General features: G+C 46.7%; 1 protein-coding gene across 1 annotated transcript; it reads left to right on the forward strand.

Moving 5' to 3' along the window:
- The first annotated feature begins 8,141 nt into the window (after window positions 1–8,141).
- Window positions 8,142–19,086, forward strand: LOC129328469 (zinc finger protein with KRAB and SCAN domains 7-like). The gene is made up of 5 exons (XM_054977556.1): window positions 8,142–8,631; window positions 8,773–8,821; window positions 12,416–12,495; window positions 15,050–15,176; window positions 17,584–19,086. Exons 1-5 carry the CDS (start codon window positions 8,218–8,220, stop codon window positions 18,594–18,596), a joined length of 1,683 nt encoding a protein of 560 aa, XP_054833531.1. The 5' UTR covers window positions 8,142–8,217; the 3' UTR covers window positions 18,597–19,086.
- The last annotated feature ends 213 nt before the right edge of the window (window positions 19,087–19,299 follow it).

Raw genomic sequence — 19,299 nt, forward strand, 5'->3', positions numbered from 1 at the left:
TCCTTAGTCTAGGAAGAGTTCCACTTCCAGTTAAGAGAGCAAGCAGATAAATGGATTCCTCTGGTTAATAAGGCCAACAGCAGGGAGGCATATTCCAAAGGAAATATTATTGCATTGCTTATCAATTTTGCAAAAAGTTCTCAGGCTCTGCCAACTCTCTCCTTCGCCCAACCACGTTGGCCAGTCAACACACAACTGGGACAGGAAGTGACTGTGGCAAGTCAGGTGGCTTCTCCTCTTCTGGCCTCTTAAATGCAGATTCCTTCCCTTTAATCCCTAGGTGGACTCTCCAGGAAGTAGAATAGACCTTGTTCTGGTTTCGACCTGCCACATGCATTTGTACATCGAATTAAAACCAAACCACCATCACGCTGTGGATCATTGTAGTCTACAGGGGGCACCATAACAGTCATGCACCCACCACCTCAGGAAAGCCCCCCCCCTCCTCCTCCTCCTCCTCCTCTCTCTAGCTCAAACTACTTTTTGCTTACAGTTACTGCCTTGCTGGTTCTGCTATTTCAAGCACAGTTACATTTTCAAGGCTATGCAAACTGCTCCAAATTGCATTCTAGGAGAAAAACAGCTATGCTTTTGGTCACATATAGACATGGTGGGTGATACGTTGATGAGCTTGGGAGGCACCATGTAAATCTCCTGAGGATGCACAAAGATGCTCCGTGCCTTGGATCCATGTGCTGGCTCCATGATGGTGCCACAAAACAGTGCAGATGTTGTTTTTGGTGTTTCCTCTTGACCATGATAAGAAGGTGTGGCCACCTGCTCAGATCAAGGCAGAGGCAAGATACCGACCCGGCCTTGTCCCTTCCTAGCTCAGCTTCTTAGCCCCAACCAGGGCCTGTGGAGCCCCCTCCCCAAGCCTGTGTGTGACTCACACCCCTCCCTCCTGGCTCACCCCTGCTTCAGAATCTTTGCAGCAAAGAAATCAGCCATGGTCAGGATTCCTCCTCCCTCCCTCCCTATGCCATTGCACTCAAAATGATGGGAAGGGGTCTCTTCCAGAGCTGCCTTTCTTCTGCCTGGGACAGAAGAATTAGGGAAATGCTCAGAGCTGTTAAGAGACCCTTATTCAAACTCTTCTGAACACACCATCTGCATTCTGTTCAGTCCCCGTAAAACAGCAGTGAAACTCTTTCTGGTTTCGTATCAAGAACATGGGAGTTGATTAAACAACATTCAATTGCATGTACTGGCATGTTACACTGGGCTTTTTCTTTCAGTTTGTCAGCAGGCGGGGTGTAAGCTGAGACTAAGCAAATGTTTTTGTCAAAGACAGAGGAGGCTCCCTAAGATTTACAATTTAGGGACAACGGCCACTGGGATCAATATGCTGTCATGCACCATTTGACGAACAGAAAACTGCCCCCAAAGGCGCACATCCTGTCCCATTCCCGGGCGGTGGAGAGTTATTGTTTGCAGCTGGGAGTCCTTATTTGAATTGCAAGGCTGATGTAATGAATTGCATTACATCAGCTAGGAGAACGGGGCCACTGGTGGGCACCTGCTAGTTAGCACTAGAAAGCCTTCCTGCAGGTGGGGGGAGGGTTGGGGAAGAGGCTGGCTCAGCAGTCCTGTCTGGAAGGAAGCTTGTGACTAGCATCAGTGCCAGATTGTGGGTAAGGAATTGGGAAGATTGGGGGCTTGCAGAGGTGGTTCAAAGTAAGAGAAGAATGGGTGTCATTTTTATTCTCTGGAGAAGCACTCCTAAAAGGGTTGCTAGTTTCCAGCCTTTTCTACATGGAAGACTTCCAATGTACTCTATGTGATTCAATGTAATTGCCCGATGTTATACATAGGAAGCACCTCCCGACCCCTTAAAATAAGAATACAAGAACAGATATCAAGAATCTTACTATATAATTGAGTAAGCGTTTCAGACGACTCACTTTATACCCTGGTGCACCACCAGAGGGCACTGCTGCAGAGGAAAGCCCAGGCGACTCACCATAGCGCTCCAGAAAACATGCCATAGTGGGAAGCCCAGGACAGGAACAGGAGTGGAGCAGGTGGCAATTCTCTCCCCATGCCTTAACCTGGCTGGTATTAGGTGTGGCGCAGGTGGCAATACCCCCCCAACTTAATCCAGCTGATATTTAGAAGCAGAACAGGTGGCAATGCTCGCCCTCCTTCATCCAGCTGGTATTAGGAGTGGAACAGGTGGCAATGCCCACTCCCCACCTTCACCCAGCTGGAATTAGGAGCAAAGCAGGTGGCAATGCCCACCCCTTGCCTTAAACCAGCTGGTATGAGGAACAGAGCAGGTGGTAATGCCTGCCCTCTATATTAACCCAGCTGATATTAGGAGCGGAGCAGGTGGCAATATCCACCCCCCTTCAGCCAGCTGGGATTAGGAGCAGAGCAGGTGGTAATGCCCACTCTCTGGTTTAACCTAGCTGTTATTAGGAGCGGAGAAGGTGGCAACGCCCTCCTCCCTTCACCCATCCTGAGATCAGGAGCAGAGCAGGTGGTTATACCCACTCTCCACATTAACCCAGCCAGTATTAGGAGCAGAGGAGGTGGCAATGCCCACCTCCCACCTTAACACAGCTGGTAATAGGAGTGAGGCAGGTGGCAATTCCCACCCCCACCTTAACCCAGCTGGTATGAGGAGCAGAGCAGGTGGAAATGCCTTCCCCCTGTATTATCCCAGCTGATATTAGGAGCAGAGTAGGTGGCAATATCCACCCCCCTTCAGCCAGCTGGGATCATGAGCAGAGCAGGTGGTAATGCCCACTCTCTGGTTTAACGTAGCTGTTATTAGGAGCAGAGCAGGTGGCAATGCCCTCCCCCCTTCACCCAGTTGGGATCAGGAGCAGAGCAGGTGGTTATGCCCACTCTCCACAACCTAGCTGGAGTGGATCAGCATGACAATGGCTTCTCCTGCCACAAGCCACTAATTAGACAGAGTAAAAACTCACAGGAGAAATCAATCCACAATTTACACATATACCAAATAAATATTATTCAAAGTACTCATGTGTTCAAATTATCTTATAAATTCATACCCAGCTCATACACAGATTCAAGAATATTTCCAATGCCCAAACGTAGGGGCAGTACATTCATAAACATAGCAAGGAACAAATCCGGAATGAACATTGAAGTCCAAAAGTTTAGTCTCTTTCATATAAAGTGAAAATGGGGCTGTGTCTTCTTTCTCTGTACAAGCGGTGGAGGAGAGGAAAGATGAAACAAAACTCCACGTCCTATCTGGGACTGGCTCACAAGCTCAGATTTCATAGAATCACTTCCTCAGGGGCATCACCATCCGCTACAACATAAAATCAAACCCTCCATAACATTATATGGTCACACACTGGAGATATTAAAACAATAGTGCCCTTTATCATGCCAAAATTCCATACCTGTAATCATTAATAAGGCATAAACTGGCCTAGCAACCCAGTTTACTAGTATTAAGAGCGGAGCAGGTGGCAGTGCCCACCCCCACCTTAACCCAGCTGGTATTAGGAGTAAAGCAGGTGGAAATGCCTGTTCAATGCCTTAACCCAACTGGTATTATTAGCGGAGCAGGTGGTAATGGCCACCCCCCACAACCCAGCTGGTATTAGGAGTGGAGAAGGTGGCAATGCCCACCCCCACCTTATCACAGCTGACATTAGGAGTGGAGCAGGTGGCAATGCCCACCCCTGCCTTAACCCAGCTGGTTTTAGGAGTGGAGAAGGTGGCAATGCCCGGCTCTGCCTTAACCCAGCTGGTATTAGGAGTGGAGCAGGGGGCAATGCCCACTCTCATCTTATCCCAGCTAGTATTAGAAGCAGGTACAAATGCCAAGCACCCTTCACCCAGCTGGGATCAGGAGCGGAGCAGGTGGCTGTGCCTACTTTCCGCCTTAACCCAGCTGGTATTAGGAATGGAGCAAGGGGCCATGCCCACCCCCTTCATCCAGGTGGGATCAGGAGCAGAGCAGATGGCAATGCCCGCCCCCCTTCACCCAGCTGGGATCAGGAATGGAGCAGGTGCCATTGCCCACCCAGTGCCTTCACCTGGCTGGGATCAGGCATAGAGGAGGAGGTAATGGCCTTCTTCCCTTCACCCAGCTGGGATAAGAAATGGAGCAGGTGGCAATGCCTGCCCCCTTCAGCCTGCTGGAATAAGGCACTGAGCAGGCAGCAATGCCCACCCCATCTTCATCCTGTTGGAATCAGGCGCCAAGGAGGCAGCAATGTCCACTCCCCTTCAACCTGCCGGAATCAGGAGCAGAGAAGGTGGCAATGCTCACACCCACTTCACCCAGCAAGGATCAGGCTTGCCCCCGAATGTAGCAAAACCCACTGCCCACTTTCAACTGTTGGGATCAGGCGAGGAACAGGATGTAATGCCAGCTCCTCCCTTCACCCTGCAGGGAACAGATGGCAATGCCCACTCCCCTTCATCCAGCTAGGATCAGGCTTGGAGCAGGCAGTAATGCCTGCCCCCCTTCACCCAGCCATAATCAGGCGCAGAGCAGAAGTCAATGCCCGTTTTCCCTTCACCCAGCTGGGATCAGGAGTGGAGCAGGTAGCGATGCCTGCCCCCCTTTACCTGACCTGTATCAGGCGTGCAGCAGGTAGCAAAGCCCACCCTTCCTTCAGTTGCTGAGATCAGGTGTGGAGCAGGTGGCAATGTCCAGCCCCTTCCTTCACTGGTCAGGATCAGTGATGGAGGAGGAGGGAATGTCTGCCTGCCCACTCTCTAGAGCCTGTTGTATTTTTTACCACAACGGCCTTTGTTTCTAGTTAAAAATAAATTTACAGATGTACCTCCTGTTTCGCATTTCATGCAGCAGCATCCAGATTGCAGAGACTTTAGATTTTCTGTATTGTGTGATTAAACCCTCTTGTAATATCAATGTTCAACAAAAAATATTACAGACTGAATCAGAGTGGATATACAGATTGACTTATTTATTTCCAAATGGTTTAAATAATGAAATTGAATACTCGTGTCGTGTTTCCTATGATGATTTTACTGTTCCTTTTTGTTGAGGGATGGCTATTGAAACAGGGGGTGAATAACTTCTTCTTTGAGAGTTTGGGGAAGTCGCCTTGAGTTAGTGACTGATTTACAATAGACCTCCAAAAGCTTATTTATGGGGTCCTTTCATGGTTTGAAAAATGGAGACATTTGTCTGCCTCCGACCTACTGACATCTGTTCTCCAAGAATTCTCAAAAATAATGGACAGAGCTGCAGAAATTACATCTGTGAGTTATTTTAGTACCCTTGGACGCAATTCATCTGGTAAGGCAGCTTAAAAAGACAGAGCTGGCGTCAGGGCAAAGGCTTTGCTATACACTGGAGCTGTGTGAAGGGGCTGTGAAATGCCAGAAGGGAAACTTCAGCCCATCATAACCTCTCCAGGTCCAAGCCCGGCTTGGGAAGGCAGCTCCAGCCCATTTCCATTCCTTGCTGCCCTCTGATTACCATCCCACACAGTTTTAGACTGGAGAGATGAAATTGACAGAGCCTAAGATGAAATGAACAAACCCACAGAGGAGCAATCTCTGCAGGCTCTGTCTTTCAAAACTATGCTTCCCAGCTAACTCTGCGTCTCCCCCTACACTTGATGAAGAGTATTAGTGTCCCTTCAAAATGAGAGTCTCTCTACACGAGACATATGATACATAGAATCATAGAGTTGGAAGGGGCCATACAGACCATCTAGTCCAACCCCCTGCCCAGTGCAGGATCAGCCTAAAGCATCCCTGACAAATATTCATCCAGCCTCTTCTTGAAAACTGCCAGTGAGGGGGAGCTCACCACCTCCCCAGGCAGCTGATTCCACCTTTGAACTACTCTGACGGTGAAAAAGTTTTTCCTAATATCCAGCCGGTACCTTTGTGCATGTTCACAGCCCATTGCTTCGCGTCCTACCCTCTGCTGCCAACTGGAAAAGCTCCTTGCCCTCCTCCAAATGACAGCCTTTCAAATATTTAAAGGGAGCAATCTTAAAAGATTGTCCCTGAATTCAAAAGGAGGGGTGGATCTCTAGAAGCCAGGATCTTCCAGGAGCAAAGTCGCCCAGCAGAATGAAGATCGGAAGGCAAGGAAAAGCTGTGCTCACTCTGTAGGCAGAAGAGTTCCTTCAGTAAGCCAGGGAAGCCTCCAAAAATCCAAGTTTGGTATTCTAGGACTGCAAGAAAAAACTGGAAGGGCCTTTGGGAGCAGGACTGCATTACAGCAACACCAGCCCTATGAAAAGAATGATGGGGCTGCCTCTTTCCCTTTGTTCCACCCTGGCATATTTGCCCACCTGGACAGGGCCACCCTAACCATGGCCAGAATCCACAGCTGCCCACACACGGGCATTCCTCGGGGGTGGGGGTGGGGTGGGGGGAAGTTATGGAAAGGTCAGGAAAGCGCCCACGCTGCAGGCTTTCTGCACATGATGAAAACCTGAATTACTCAGGAGGGCTTTCTGCTCTGCGAATAGGCTGTAAGAAGCGGCTCAGAGAGATGTTCCCGAAAAGGGACTGCGACTGTCGGCTATTCTACTGGCTTTTGTCTCTGAGTTGTTGATATGCAACTTCCATGTCGATGTGATGTTAAATTACCGAGGCTTTGCTTCAGCCGTGTTCCATCTTTATGTTCGGATTCATGCTCGCTTTCCAATGCCCCATACCCTCCTAGTGTATTGCTTATTTAATGTCCTCTCTCTTTCTGGAGATTCCAACCAAGGGTTAAAGGGAAGGAGGCTCCATGCCTAGAGAGGCCAGAAGAGCGCAGGCCACAATCGCTTCCTGTCCCAGGGTCCCAGTTGTGTGTCGTTGGGTGAAGGGGAGCGGAGGCGCTGCTTGAGGACTTTGCAAGCTAGGTAAGTAATGCAATCCTAACCCCTTTGCAAAAGGCCTCCCGGCTGTTGCCAGGATTAACCAGAGGGCTCCGTTCATCCAAAGGGATTTTGTGCTTGCTCTCTGGAAGCTCCTCCTCGTCACTGCAGGTGGAGCTGAGTTCTTCCTCCCTGGTAGAAGGCAGGCACCTTCTGCTGTATTTTCTCTGCAGTCTGGAAACTCTAGCAAAAGGCCTCTCTTTTGGTGTCTCTTTATGTTATTTATATTTTATTTACATTATCCATAGTCCGAGTTTCTCTCTGAGACTCAAGGCAGATTACACAGTGTGAGCCAATATGATCCATGGCTGGGATCGGGTTTCCCAGACCAGCCACAGAACTCAAAAGATCTCTGCCTGCCTTTGATCTCTTGTATGACAAAGGTATTTGTTTCTTTAGAGAATTTTTGTGCGGCATCTCCAGAAAACATGATTGAGGTGTCTTAAAAAAAATACATTGTAATGAAAACATAAAAGATTTAAAATGTTTAATTAAAAATCCCCCATGAAACAAACCCAGCCAGAGTGTGATAATGATAAAACTGTCTGAACTGAAGGCACTCTATCAAGATAGTATTCAATTCTTTACCTTAAAAGGTGTCTTCAGAAATTTCCTTTTTACTTCGCATATGAAGCTCTTCCAACTTGTTACCATATTTAGAGTACTCATTCTTGCACACTTATTGGAAAGACATGAGACAGCCAGAGTATAAAAACGTGGATAAATGAATAACAGTTTCTGAACTGAAGACACCCTATCAAGATAGCATTTAATTCTTTTCCTTAAAAGGTGAGACAAATCGGTGGGACATGAGGCAAATCGGTGGGACACACGGCCTTGCAAGGATCAAAACTAGATTCCCTTTCTCCACTCTGGCTCCTCCATGGCTCCATTGGCTTCCATGAATTGCTGTTGAAATATTCTTCAGTTGTCTTTAGCATGCTTAGAAAGATGCAGCATCTCCGGGACTTGAAGTTGCTCTGTTTGCCTTCGGGCCGCTCTAACTTCACAACAACTACTTTGCAAATATGCACCACACTCCTGGTACCATGTAATGTTTTCTGGCCTCTGAACATTGCAGGGATCTGATTTTATTAAGCAAAATAGAGCCTTTCTCCTTGCTGTGTTGAAGCTCCCCCTCATGTGCTCCGTCCAGCTCCTTCTTTATGAACATCTTTGATTGTGGGGTGTTCCATTAGTTTTGTGAGTCATGGATCATCTATTTAAATACAGGTGCTCATATCTATGTTTCTAGCAAATCCGTCTTCTCTTTGCAGGAGGTCATAGATCCAGCACTTGCCCTTACAGAAGGAACGAGCAGAGGAGGAAGGCAATTCGCAGGACCAGGCTGTTTGGAGAGGAAGGGAGGATGAAGGAAGAGCCAGAATCAGTTGATCAAGAAGCAAGAAAAGGCCCTGATGCCACCGAGGCTGGGAGTGGAAGTGAACTGTGGGAAGGAAGACTGCGGAAGAGCCTGGGAGAGGATTTTCCCCCTTCAGATATGCAGTGCCAGCAATTCAGGCACTTCTGCTACCAGGAGGCCGAAGGGCCCCGAGAGGCTTACAGCCGACTGCATCATCTTTGCCACCAGTGGCTGAAGCCAGAAAGGCACAGCAAGAAGGAGATCCTGGACTTGGTGGTCTTGGAGCAATTCCTGGCCATCCTGCCTACCGAGATGCAGAGTTGGGTCAGGGAATGCGGGCCAGAGAGCAGTTCCCAGGCGGTGTCTCTGGCAGAAGACTTCCTCTCAACCCAGGCAGATGCCAAGAATCAGGGCCAGCAGGTAAGAGGGTTTCATCTGGGTAGTATCTGGGGCACAGGAAAATCCATATGGATTGCCCCAACTTTTTTAGAACCCCTCTCCCCTTTCCCTGTTCCTTTTCTCAACAATGTCCCCTTTCTGGGATCCCCACTTCTCTTTCAGGTGCAGGAAAAGATTGCGCAGGAGCATTACCATGGAGCAGATTTTCCAGGTAAGATTAAAAGGGCTGTTATACCCACTGGACTTCCTTCTTGAGTGTAAGTGGGCTGCATTTTTGCTTCTCCGCCCCCGGTCCAGTATGGGAAGAATGCTCCATTCCAGCTTCCCACTTCAGAGCTGTCCTTTAAGTGAGGGAAAAAGAGAGAATCAATTCATAATCTTCACTAAATAATTGGAATAATAATGGCTTACAGGGTGGCTATACCCTATCTCCGATTATATTATATGCGTGCAAACATAACATGGTTAACCAGGGCCATTTCCACACGGCTCCCCACTGCTCGTAACAACCCGGAAGATTGCGCAAAAAACGTGGAAGATCGCGTTTTCTCATGCAAGATTTGCGTGACGTCACGTGACGTCACGCAAATCTCACGCGAGAAAACGCGATCTTCCACGTTTTTTGCGCGATCTTCCGGGTTGTTACGAGCAGTGGGGAGCCGTGTGGAAACGGCCCAGTTGGGCAATTACTTTCTAAAAATACCAGTAGGTTTGTGGTTGAGAAAAAATAAAAAATAAAGGGATTTATGGTTTAACCATGATCCTGTTGCAAGTGAGAATCACCTAAATGTTTGGGAGAAAATATGAATAAAATGCCTCCTAACTCAAAAAAAGGCAATTAATATAAATTAACTAGTAAGAAAGCCCATTGTGGGAAAAAATACAACAGGCTCTAGAAAGTGGAGGAAGGGCAGACAGGCTTTGCCTCCTGCTCCGTGCGTGATCCCAGCTGGGTGAAGGGGGGAAATGGGCATTACCTCCTGCTTTGTGCCTAATCCCAGCCAGGTGAAGGGGAGTGGGCATTGCCTCCTGCTCCGCTCCTGATTCCAGCCAGGTGAAGGGGGGGTTGGCTGTTGCCACCTGCTCCGCTCCTGATCTCAGCTGGGTGAAGGGGGGAAGTGGGCATTGCCTCCTGCTCTGTACCTGATCCCAGCCAGGTGAAGGGGGGTGGGCATTGCCTCCTGCTCCGCTCCTGATTCCAGCCAGGTGAAGGGGGGGTTGGCTGTTGCCACCTGCTCCGCTCCTGATCTCAGCTGGGTGAAGGGGGGAAGTGGGCATTGCCTCCTGCTCTGTACCTGATCCCAGCCAGGTGAAGGGGGGTGGGCATTGCCTCCTGCTCCGCTCCTGATTCCAGCCAGGTGAAGGGGGGGTTGGCTGTTGCCACCTGCTCTGCTCCTGATCTCAGCTGGGTGAAGGGGGGAAGTGGGCATTACCTCCTGATCTGTGCCTGATTCCATCCAGGTGAAGGGGGAGCAGGTATTGCTGACTGCCCGTGCCTGATTCTGGCAGGTTGAAGGCAGAGCGGGCATTGCCACCTGCTCTGCTGCGGATCTCGGCTGGGTGAAGTGGGGAGCGGGCATTGCCTCCTGCTCTGTACCTGATCCCAGCCAGGTGAAGGGGGGTGGGCATTGCCACCTTCTCCGCTCCTGATTCCAGCCGGGTGAGGGGGAGTTGGGCGTTGCCACCTGCTCCGCTCCTGATCCCAGCTGGGTGAAGGGGGGAAGTGGGCATTACCTCCTGCTCTGCACCTGAACCCTAACACCAAAAAGAGCTAATTACAGGCAATCAGCACAATACAGACAAAAATTCCCGCAATCCTGCAATACACAGTAACAAAATTTAATGTAATTTTTATACTTTTTATAAAATGGTAGTGGTGAGTTGTAGGAATATCTTTTCAGCTCATTGACTGAGGAAAGAACTCGGTTGTGATTATATGCTGGACAAAATCTGAAATGATTATTATCCCCTGAGAAAGTGGTCACACGAAACAGGCAAGTAGCTAGCATCCTATCAGGACGAATCGGGTTGATTTGGATCACCCCATAGCACTTCAGGTCCAGAGTCAAGATTCTTCTACAGTACCTTGGAGCCACAATTGGTGCTATGTGCTGAGTGGGAGAAATAGGTTGTAACAGCAGTGAAGTCCATATTGGTGAGATATGACATCCTCGTCTTGATTTATTGAAGAACCTTATCTGAAGAGATATTTCTACAAACCACTACCGTTCTTCCCCAGATGAACTTAATCTACAGAGTGCAGCCTTGTATCATAAATATCTGTTTTTGTAACACCGTTTTTAGGATATAGGAATTGTATTTATTGTACTATTTCCCCTTATATTTATTGTAAATGGTGCTTTGATATTGACAGTCAATGAGTGTTTGTGAATGTGGTTTATTGTACAGTTTATTTATTGTTGCCTGACTAATTTTCTCTGGCACATAGGATTATTGATTGATGCCGGTGGCTGTAATCTATTCAATGCCAGTTATCTAAACTTATATTCATTTATATTCATGCACTGAGCACTTTAATATAAAATTATAAAAAGTAAAAAAAATTCATTAGATTTTGTTACTATTGCAGAAGGATGGGTATGTTGTGGGGACTTTTGTCTGTATTGTTGTGCTGCACCTGAACCCAGCTGGGTGAAGGAGGGGCAAGCATTGCCACCTGCTCCGCTCCTGATCCCAACTGGTGAAGGTGGGGGGCGGGCATTGCCACTTCTCTGTGGCTGATCACAGCTCAGTGAAGGCAGGGGACGGGCATTGCCACCTGCTCCCCTCCTAATCCCAACTGGTGAAGGTGGGGGGCGGGTATTGCCACTTCTCTGTGGCTGATCACAGCTCAGTGAAGGCAAGGGATGGGCCTTGCCACCTGCTCCCCTCCTGATCCCAACTGGTGAAGGTGGGGGGCGGGCATTGCCACTTCTCTGTGCCTGATCACAGCTCAGTGAAGGCAGGGGACGGGCATTGCCACCTGCTTCCCTCCTGATCCCAACTGGTGAAAGTGGGGGCCGGGCATTGCCACTTCTCTGTGGCTGATCACAGCTCAGTGAAGGCAAGGGATGGGCCTTGCCACCTGCTCCCCTCCTGATCCCAACTGGTGAAGGTGGGGGGCGGGCATTGCCACTTCTCTGTGCCTGATCACAGCTCAGTGAAGGCAGGGGACGGGCATTGCCACCTGCTCCCCTCCTGATCCCAACTGGTGAAGGTGGGGGGCGGGCATTGCCACTTCTCTGTGCCTGATCACAGCTCAGTGAAGGCAGGGGGCGGGCATTGCCACCTGCTTCCTTAATGGAGGAAGGTGATTGAAATGGTGGTGGCAGACCAGGCAAATTTTTAGATCTTTCCCCATCTACTTTAGGGCGTGTTATAGGATTGAAGCAGCCTTGGTCACCCTGGTGGATGACCTTTGCCGGGAGATGAACAGAGAGAATGCCTCTATGCGAAGTGTGCAGGGGTGCATCACCAACAGCAGGGCTGCCTTTTCCCATATGCGTTGATCTTCCTGCATGCCAAGAGATTCTGGGGCGTGGCAGTTGTGATTCTGTCAGTGAGTTTTCCATGCATTTCAGAGCTCTGTACTACGTGAGAAACACGCCATCATTTCATCTATATTACCGTAGCAAGAGTTGACTTTACAAACATTTGAAATCAAAAAAGTTATCCTTAATAGCGGTGCAAGTGTAGTTGGGACCATGGGCCAAGAGAGGAGGAATCTACTTCTCCCGTGCAAGAAACTGAAATGCTAAATACTTGGGAAGTTTAAATGTTTTCTAATTCCCTTGGATCCCTCCAGGCGAGGCCTTGAAAGCAACAGTCTATTCTTTGCCATCTCCTTGCGCCAGAGAGAAAGCAGCTCCTGTACGGTCAGATGGGGTAAGTGTGGAACTGCAAATATTGACCCTGGCTGCCTCCCTGAACATCTTTCTTTCCTTCCTCTGTCTCCTGTCTGTGATCTTCACTGGAGGGAAAATGAAAAGCTCTGATGGAAGTTTGAATCTTGCGTGCAGGTGTCTAATTATAATCTTTTTGGATTGTGCTTAGAAAGGGAAGAATTAGTACATTATTTGAAAGGAGAGAAAGAATCAAAAATCATATCATAAAATCGGAGTTGGAAAGGGTCTCACAGACCATCTAGTCCATCCCCTGCCCAATGAAGGAACAGCCTAAAGCATCCCCAACAAGGATTCCTCCAGCCACTCCATAAAAGACTGTCAGTGTGGGGGAACCCACCATATCTCCAGGCAGCCGATTTCACTGCTCAGTTTCTCTTAACATGAAGTTTTTCCTAACATGCAGCTAGTACATTCCCTCCTGCAGTTTAAACTCATTGTTTCAAGTCTTATCCTCTGTTGCCAAGAGAAACAACTCCCTTCCCTCCCTTAAGTGACAGCCTTTTAATCCCCTCAACCTCCTCTTCTCCAAACAAAACATTCCCAGGTCCCTCAGTCTTTCCTCGCAGGTCTTAGTCTCCAGGCCCCTGATCATCCTGGTTGCTCTCTTCAGCACCAGTTCAAATTTGTCCACATCTGTTTTGAAGTGAGGCTTCCAGAACTGAACGTAATATTCCAGGTGAGGCTTGGCCAACGTGGTACAAAATGGAACAATGACATCCTGTGATTTGGATGTGAGGCTTTGTTGATACACCCCAAAGTTGTGTTTGTCTTTTTTGCTGCTGCATCAAACTGCCTGTGCGTATATAACTTTTTAAAAAAAAATATTGGGTTTTTATAATCTATAGAGAGGGGTTACAACAGGCCATAAGCATTTATGAGATTCACATACAAGACACATAATCATCCATCTAGATATAAAAAGCCATTATATATGTAATTAGTGCCCCATATACCTTCAAGATTCCCTTTTATTAATTTCCATACTTTTTAATCCACTTACTCTGTAGCTTTTCTCCCTTTCTCACAATACAAGAACTCGTGGGCACTCTATGAAATTATTGAGCAGTCGGGTTAGAACAGATAGAAGAAAATACTACTTTACACAAAGGGTGATAAACACATGGAATTCGTTGCCACAGGAGGTGGTGGCAGCTACAAGCATTGCCAGCTTCAAGAGGGGACTGGACAAATATATGGAGCAGAGGTCCATTAGTGGCTATTAGCCACAGGAGATAGATGGTATTCTCTTTGTGGGGAGGTGGTGCTCTGTTGTCTTGGTGCTGGAAGGAAGGCAGTGGGAGGGCTTCTGGTGTCCTGGCCTCACTGACAGTCCTTTAGATGGCACTGGATTTCTAGCCACTGTGTGTGACAGAATGTTGGACTGGATGGGCCACTGGCCTGATCCAACATGGCTTTGCTTATGTTCTTATGTTCTTATGTAGCTTGTATTTCTAGTAATTTTTTCTTTTGTGCATATTACAGATAGATCACATTTCACCTCTTTTACCTTTTAATCAGGGATCTTAGATCCATAATCGTTCTAGGAGTGGGAGGCGGGTGTAGCAAAACATACAATATCAGCAGGACAGTAATATACATCAACATAAAGATAAGAGCAATTTTTATATTAATTTCCTCTCTCTCTTATATCTGTTCTGGCCATGCCTTGCAAACTTGTCTGCTTGTATTTTCATAATAGTAAGGGTATAGAGGCCAAATCAATATATATCTTTCATCCATTTTGTTCTAGCCAAACCTATTTACTTGGGTTTTCATATTGATAAGACTAGGGTGATCACATAACTATATAGTTAAAACACAATTTTACCTTTTAAAGATAGTAACTCCTTCATCTATTTTATTTTGACCATCTGGACTTATTTACTTGGGTTTTCATACTCGTAAGGTTAAGAAGAGCAGGTGGTCATTTAACTTAGCCAGTATTTTATTTTGAGAAGGAGTACAGTCTAAGTACAATTAGTAAACTCCAAAGACCCATTAACATAAACTATATAGTGTTATATAAAAAAGAGAAAAGGAGGAAAAGCTTCTTTACATGAGTATCCCAAGATCTTGTTCACATACACTGCTACCAAGAAGTGTATCCCTCATCCAGTACACATGCTTTGCATTTATGTTACCCAGGTGGACAACCTAGCAGTTATCCATATTAACTTGCATCTTATCCAAATCTGCCCACTTTTCCAGTGTGTCCAGATCTCGTTGAATTCTATCCCTGTCTTCCAGGGTATTTGCTATTCCTCCCAGTTTGCAAAGATCAGGCTATTCTTGTATACTTTCATTGTGACTCCTTCCAGTTTGGCTTATTCTGCAAATTTAATGAGGAATCCCTTCACACCCTTATCCAGACCATTTATAAAAATACTGAAAAGCAGCCCAGATCCGAGCTCCATGGCACTCCACTGGACACTTCCCTCCAATCAGACATGACGCCATTGACAAATACTCTTTGGATGTGGTTGTCCAACCAGTTCCCTGTCCATCTAAAAAGCTTTCTTTTTTTCTCATCTCAGACTCTGGTGACCTTTGAGGAGGTGCCAGTGTGTTTTTCTGAGGAGGAATGGGCTCTGCTGAATCCGGACCAAAGAAACCTTCACAAGGAAGTCATGGAGGACAATTGTCAGGCTGTGGCCTCTCTGGGTAAGGCTGCCCTTTCCCTTTATTCACAAGGGCCAAAGGCAAAAACGACCCCTTTTAAGGAGACTGTCAGTAGGCAAGAGGGGCAGGTCTGTGCGCAGGCCAAGGTTGTGCTTCTGCATAGCTAGCACACTCATCTAGTCTAACTTTGTAAATTTAAATGTTGGTTTGTAAACTGAAATGAACAGGTTATGGGATATCAGTAGGGCCTCATGGTAGTTAGAAAGCAGCCAAGGAAACAAACTTTTTAAATAGCCATAATAATACCTATGTATATAGAGGTCCCTTGCTGTGCATTTCACAAAGTGTAAAGAGCTATTTCCTTCCTCCACGGCCTTTATGGTCTCCCGTTGGGCATGGGGAGGATAGCAGTGTGGGGAGGGGGATGAAGGGATGGATTGAGGTCATTCCGCTGTGTTCATTCTACTTTCACCAGTGTTGGCTTCAGCCTGGTCAACCTACACAAGAATAGGGTGTGGTAGAGCCCTGAAGAACAAATTATGAAAAACTGGATTTTAGCAGGTTTAGCCAGATTTGCTATATCCCAGACAGCCTTGCCTACAGAATTCCTGTGTACCAGTTTGACATTAAAATCAAAGGAGCCCATCCTTCCAGAAAGATGGTAGTCTGTATGAAAATGCTGTTGTGAGCCCCCTCAAGGGGCTCACAACAGCATTTATAAGGGATTAGATTTATAAGGGATCCACGAGAAGATTTTTTTGCACTCTGCAAGGTGTACGGGGTCTCTTGAAAGGGAGAGGACACCTTCATGGCCCTTTCTCAAGGCCACATGGTATCGGACAGGGATGCTGGATTGTCTTTGAGTTTGGAGGGGACTAAGACGCTGTATCGTGGTGGCTGTGTCTGGGCTAGCCCTTCCCTGTGCTGAAGCCCCCTCCTCCTTTCTGTGCTCTGGGCCACTACCGGGATCCAGACCTAATCGTATTCCCAAGCTGCAAGGGAAAGGAAATCTGTTTTTTCAGGACCTAGAAAAAAGAGCGAGATCAGTGAGTACGAACCTATTTGTGTGGTGCAGACCTGTTTCTAACCTTCCCTTGATGCCTAAGCTTGGAGAAAATGTCTATACCCTATTCAAGTTATAATCTATATTTATTTGTTTATTGAGATGCCTTTCCATATAACACAACATGAATTACCAATATTAAAATGTAAACAAGCATAAGGACCTGCATGAAACAGCCATGAAGTGGCCTCAAAAATATCCAAAGAACAGTCCTCAGCAGAGAAGCAGACCACAGAACACCTAAAAAAGTGAAGTCCTTGAGCTGAAAGCCTGATGAGATGAAAATAAATGCTTATGGCACATCTTAACTGGAGGGGCAGAGTATAACAGGAGGCGGACCCTGAATTACTCCATCCCAATTTAGGACCTTAAAGTCAGAACCAGAGCCAGCTGCAGCTGCTCTAGTTGGTCCACCTAGAAGAGAAATGTTTCTCCTGATTGGCATTGGAGCTTCGGAGAGGGGGGATTGAACCTGGGTGTGATGAGCTCAGGGCAGGTGATGGGTTGGGGGAGCCCTTTTATTTGTTACTTACTGTGAGACATGCCCTGGCAGTAGGATATGTGAAAAGGATCTAGGGCTCTTAAGAAATCATACACTGAACACGAGTCAGGAGTGTGAACCTGTAGCTAAAAAGGCAACTACATTTTTAGCCAGTATCAACAGGAGCAGACTATCCAGATCACGGAAAGTGACAGTATCGCTTTACTCTGTTCTGGTTAGATGACACTTGGAGTACTGTGTTCACTTTTGGGCATGACATTTTAAGAAGGATTTTGATAAGCTGGAACGTGTCCAGAGGAAAGCAATGAAGATGGTGAGGTGTCTGGAGGTCAAGTCCTATGAGGAACTGTTGAAGGAGCTGGGTATACTTAGCTTGGAGAGGAGGCGATTGAGAGATGATATGACAGCCCTCTTCAAGTATTTGAAGTGCTGTCACTTTGATGATGCAGTGAAGTTGTTTTCTGATGCCCCAGTGGGTTTGACCAGAAACAACGGGGTAAAATTAAACCAAAGGAGTTTTAGGTTAAACTTCAGGAAGAACTTCCTAAACAGTATGTGCTTGGGCAGATAGTTGAAGGGAGGACAGGAAGGAGTGAGCTCGAACTCGGTTCCCATGGCCCTTTCTTATGTGCTCAGGGTAATTCCCATTGGCACTTGAGGTCAGGAAGAAATTTTCCTCCAGATCAGATTGGCGATGGATTTTAGAGATTTTTTGCTTTCTTTATGGCATTTCTCAGGAGTCACTGAGCGGAGGTAAATTTCCTGCATTGTATTTGGGTTTGGAATAGATGACCTTTGGAGTCCATTTCCCCTATATGTTTTTATGTTTCCTGCAACTGAAAACTCAACAACCAGGTCTCACCAGACTTTCCTGTTTCTTCCAGAGGCTGATGGTCTGCAGGAAAAACCTGAGAAAGAACCACAAGAACTCCCATCGGAAAGAGAAGAGCAGAGAAGAGATAATGGAACGAGACGGAAAAGGGGGAGTGAATCCTCTGCATCTCAGGTTGCTGAATCCCAGGACATCCTGCCACACCATACAGGAATCATTTGCCCCATGTGTGGGAAAAAATTCATTCATCAATCAGTGTTTGATGTGCACTGGAGAGAACACACAGGGGAGAAACCCTATAAATGTGTGGACTGTGGAAAGAGATTTGCTCATTGTTCCAGACTTAGTGTCCATCGACGCATCCACACAGGGGAGAAACCACATGAGTGTGCGGACTGTGGAAAGAGCTTTGCTCAGAATGTACACCTTACTGTCCACAGACGTATCCATACTGGGGAGAAACCATATAAATGTGTGGACTGTGGAAAGAGCTTTGCTCAGAGTGGACAGCTTACTGACCATCAACGTACCCATACAGGGGAGAAACCATATAAATGTATAGACTGTGGAAAGAGCTTTTCTGTGAGTACAAAACTTACTGTCCATCGACGTATCCATACAGGTGAGAAACCCTATAAATGTGTAGATTGTGGAAAGAGCTTTGCTGTGAGTACAAAACTTACTGCCCATCGCCGTATCCACACAGGGGAAAAACAATATGAATGTGTGGACTGTGGAAAAAGCTTTGCTCGGGGTACAGACCTTACTACCCATCGACGTATCCATACGGGGGAGAAACCATATAAATGCATAGACTGTGGAAAGAGCTTTGCTCGGAGTACAGACTTTACTGTCCATCGACGTATCCATACAGGTGAAAAACCATATAAATGTGAGGACTGTGGAAAGAGCTTTGCTCGGAGTAAAGACCTTACTGTCCATCAACGTGTCCATACAGGTGAGAAACCATATAAGTGTTTGGACTGTGAAAAGATCTTTGCTCGGAGTAAAGACCTTACTGTCCATCGACGTATTCATGCAAGGGAGAAATCATATAAATACTGAGTGTGGAAGAAACACTTAGATACAAATTTAAGTCTAAAGTGTTGGGAGCCAGTTCGGTATATTGGTTAAGAGCGGCAGGACTCTAATCTAGCAAACCGGGTTTAATTCCTCAGTTCTCTGCTTGAAGTCAGCTGGGTGACTGTGGGTCGGTCATAGCTTCTTGGAGCTCTCTCAGCTCCTCCCATCTCACAGGGTGATTGTTGTGGGGATAATAATAACACACTTTGTAAACGGCTCTTATTGCGTGTTAAGTTTTCCTGAAGGGCGGTATATAAATTGAATGTTATTGACTTGTACGTTATTAACTTGTTTTCTATCAAAATTATTACACAGGAGAGAAAAACCTAGTCTTTTGAGGTTGTGTGAAGGGCAACCATCTTTTAAGGGGGGAGGAAGCAATAAAATGTATATTTCTTTTAAATAGGAAGTTTTAAAAATCGTTTTGTAAGCTGCCTTGTACTATGTGGAACGGCTGGGTGTAAATGGTATAATAAATAATAAATAAATACTTCCACTGTGGGAAGAGTTTCAGTCATAGCCTCTCTATTACCAAGCGTTATGAAGTCCACGCTGGGGAGCAATCTTGCATCCTGTCAAAGATGTCAAAAGAAAGGCAAGGTGTAGAAACATTAGTGTCTAATGTTTTTGTATAATATGGGTCTGATTTTGCACAATTTCTTTTGTTCAATTCCCAGCTAAGAAA

The sequence above is a fragment of the Eublepharis macularius genome, chromosome 4 (genome assembly GCF_028583425.1).
Source record: "Eublepharis macularius isolate TG4126 chromosome 4, MPM_Emac_v1.0, whole genome shotgun sequence".
Taxonomy (NCBI): Eukaryota; Metazoa; Chordata; class Lepidosauria; order Squamata; family Eublepharidae; genus Eublepharis; species Eublepharis macularius.

Coding starts and splice junctions, on each gene's coding strand:
- LOC129328469 (XM_054977556.1), top strand. CDS start 8,218: ATGAAGGAAGAGCCAGAATCAGTTGATCAAGAAGCAAGAAAAGGCCCT. Junction 8,632..8,772: donor CCAAGAATCAGGGCCAGCAG/GTAAGAGGGTTT, acceptor CTTCTCTTTCAG/GTGCAGGAAAAGATTGCGCA. Junction 8,822..12,415: donor CCATGGAGCAGATTTTCCAG/GTAAGATTAAAA, acceptor GGATCCCTCCAG/GCGAGGCCTTGAAAGCAACA.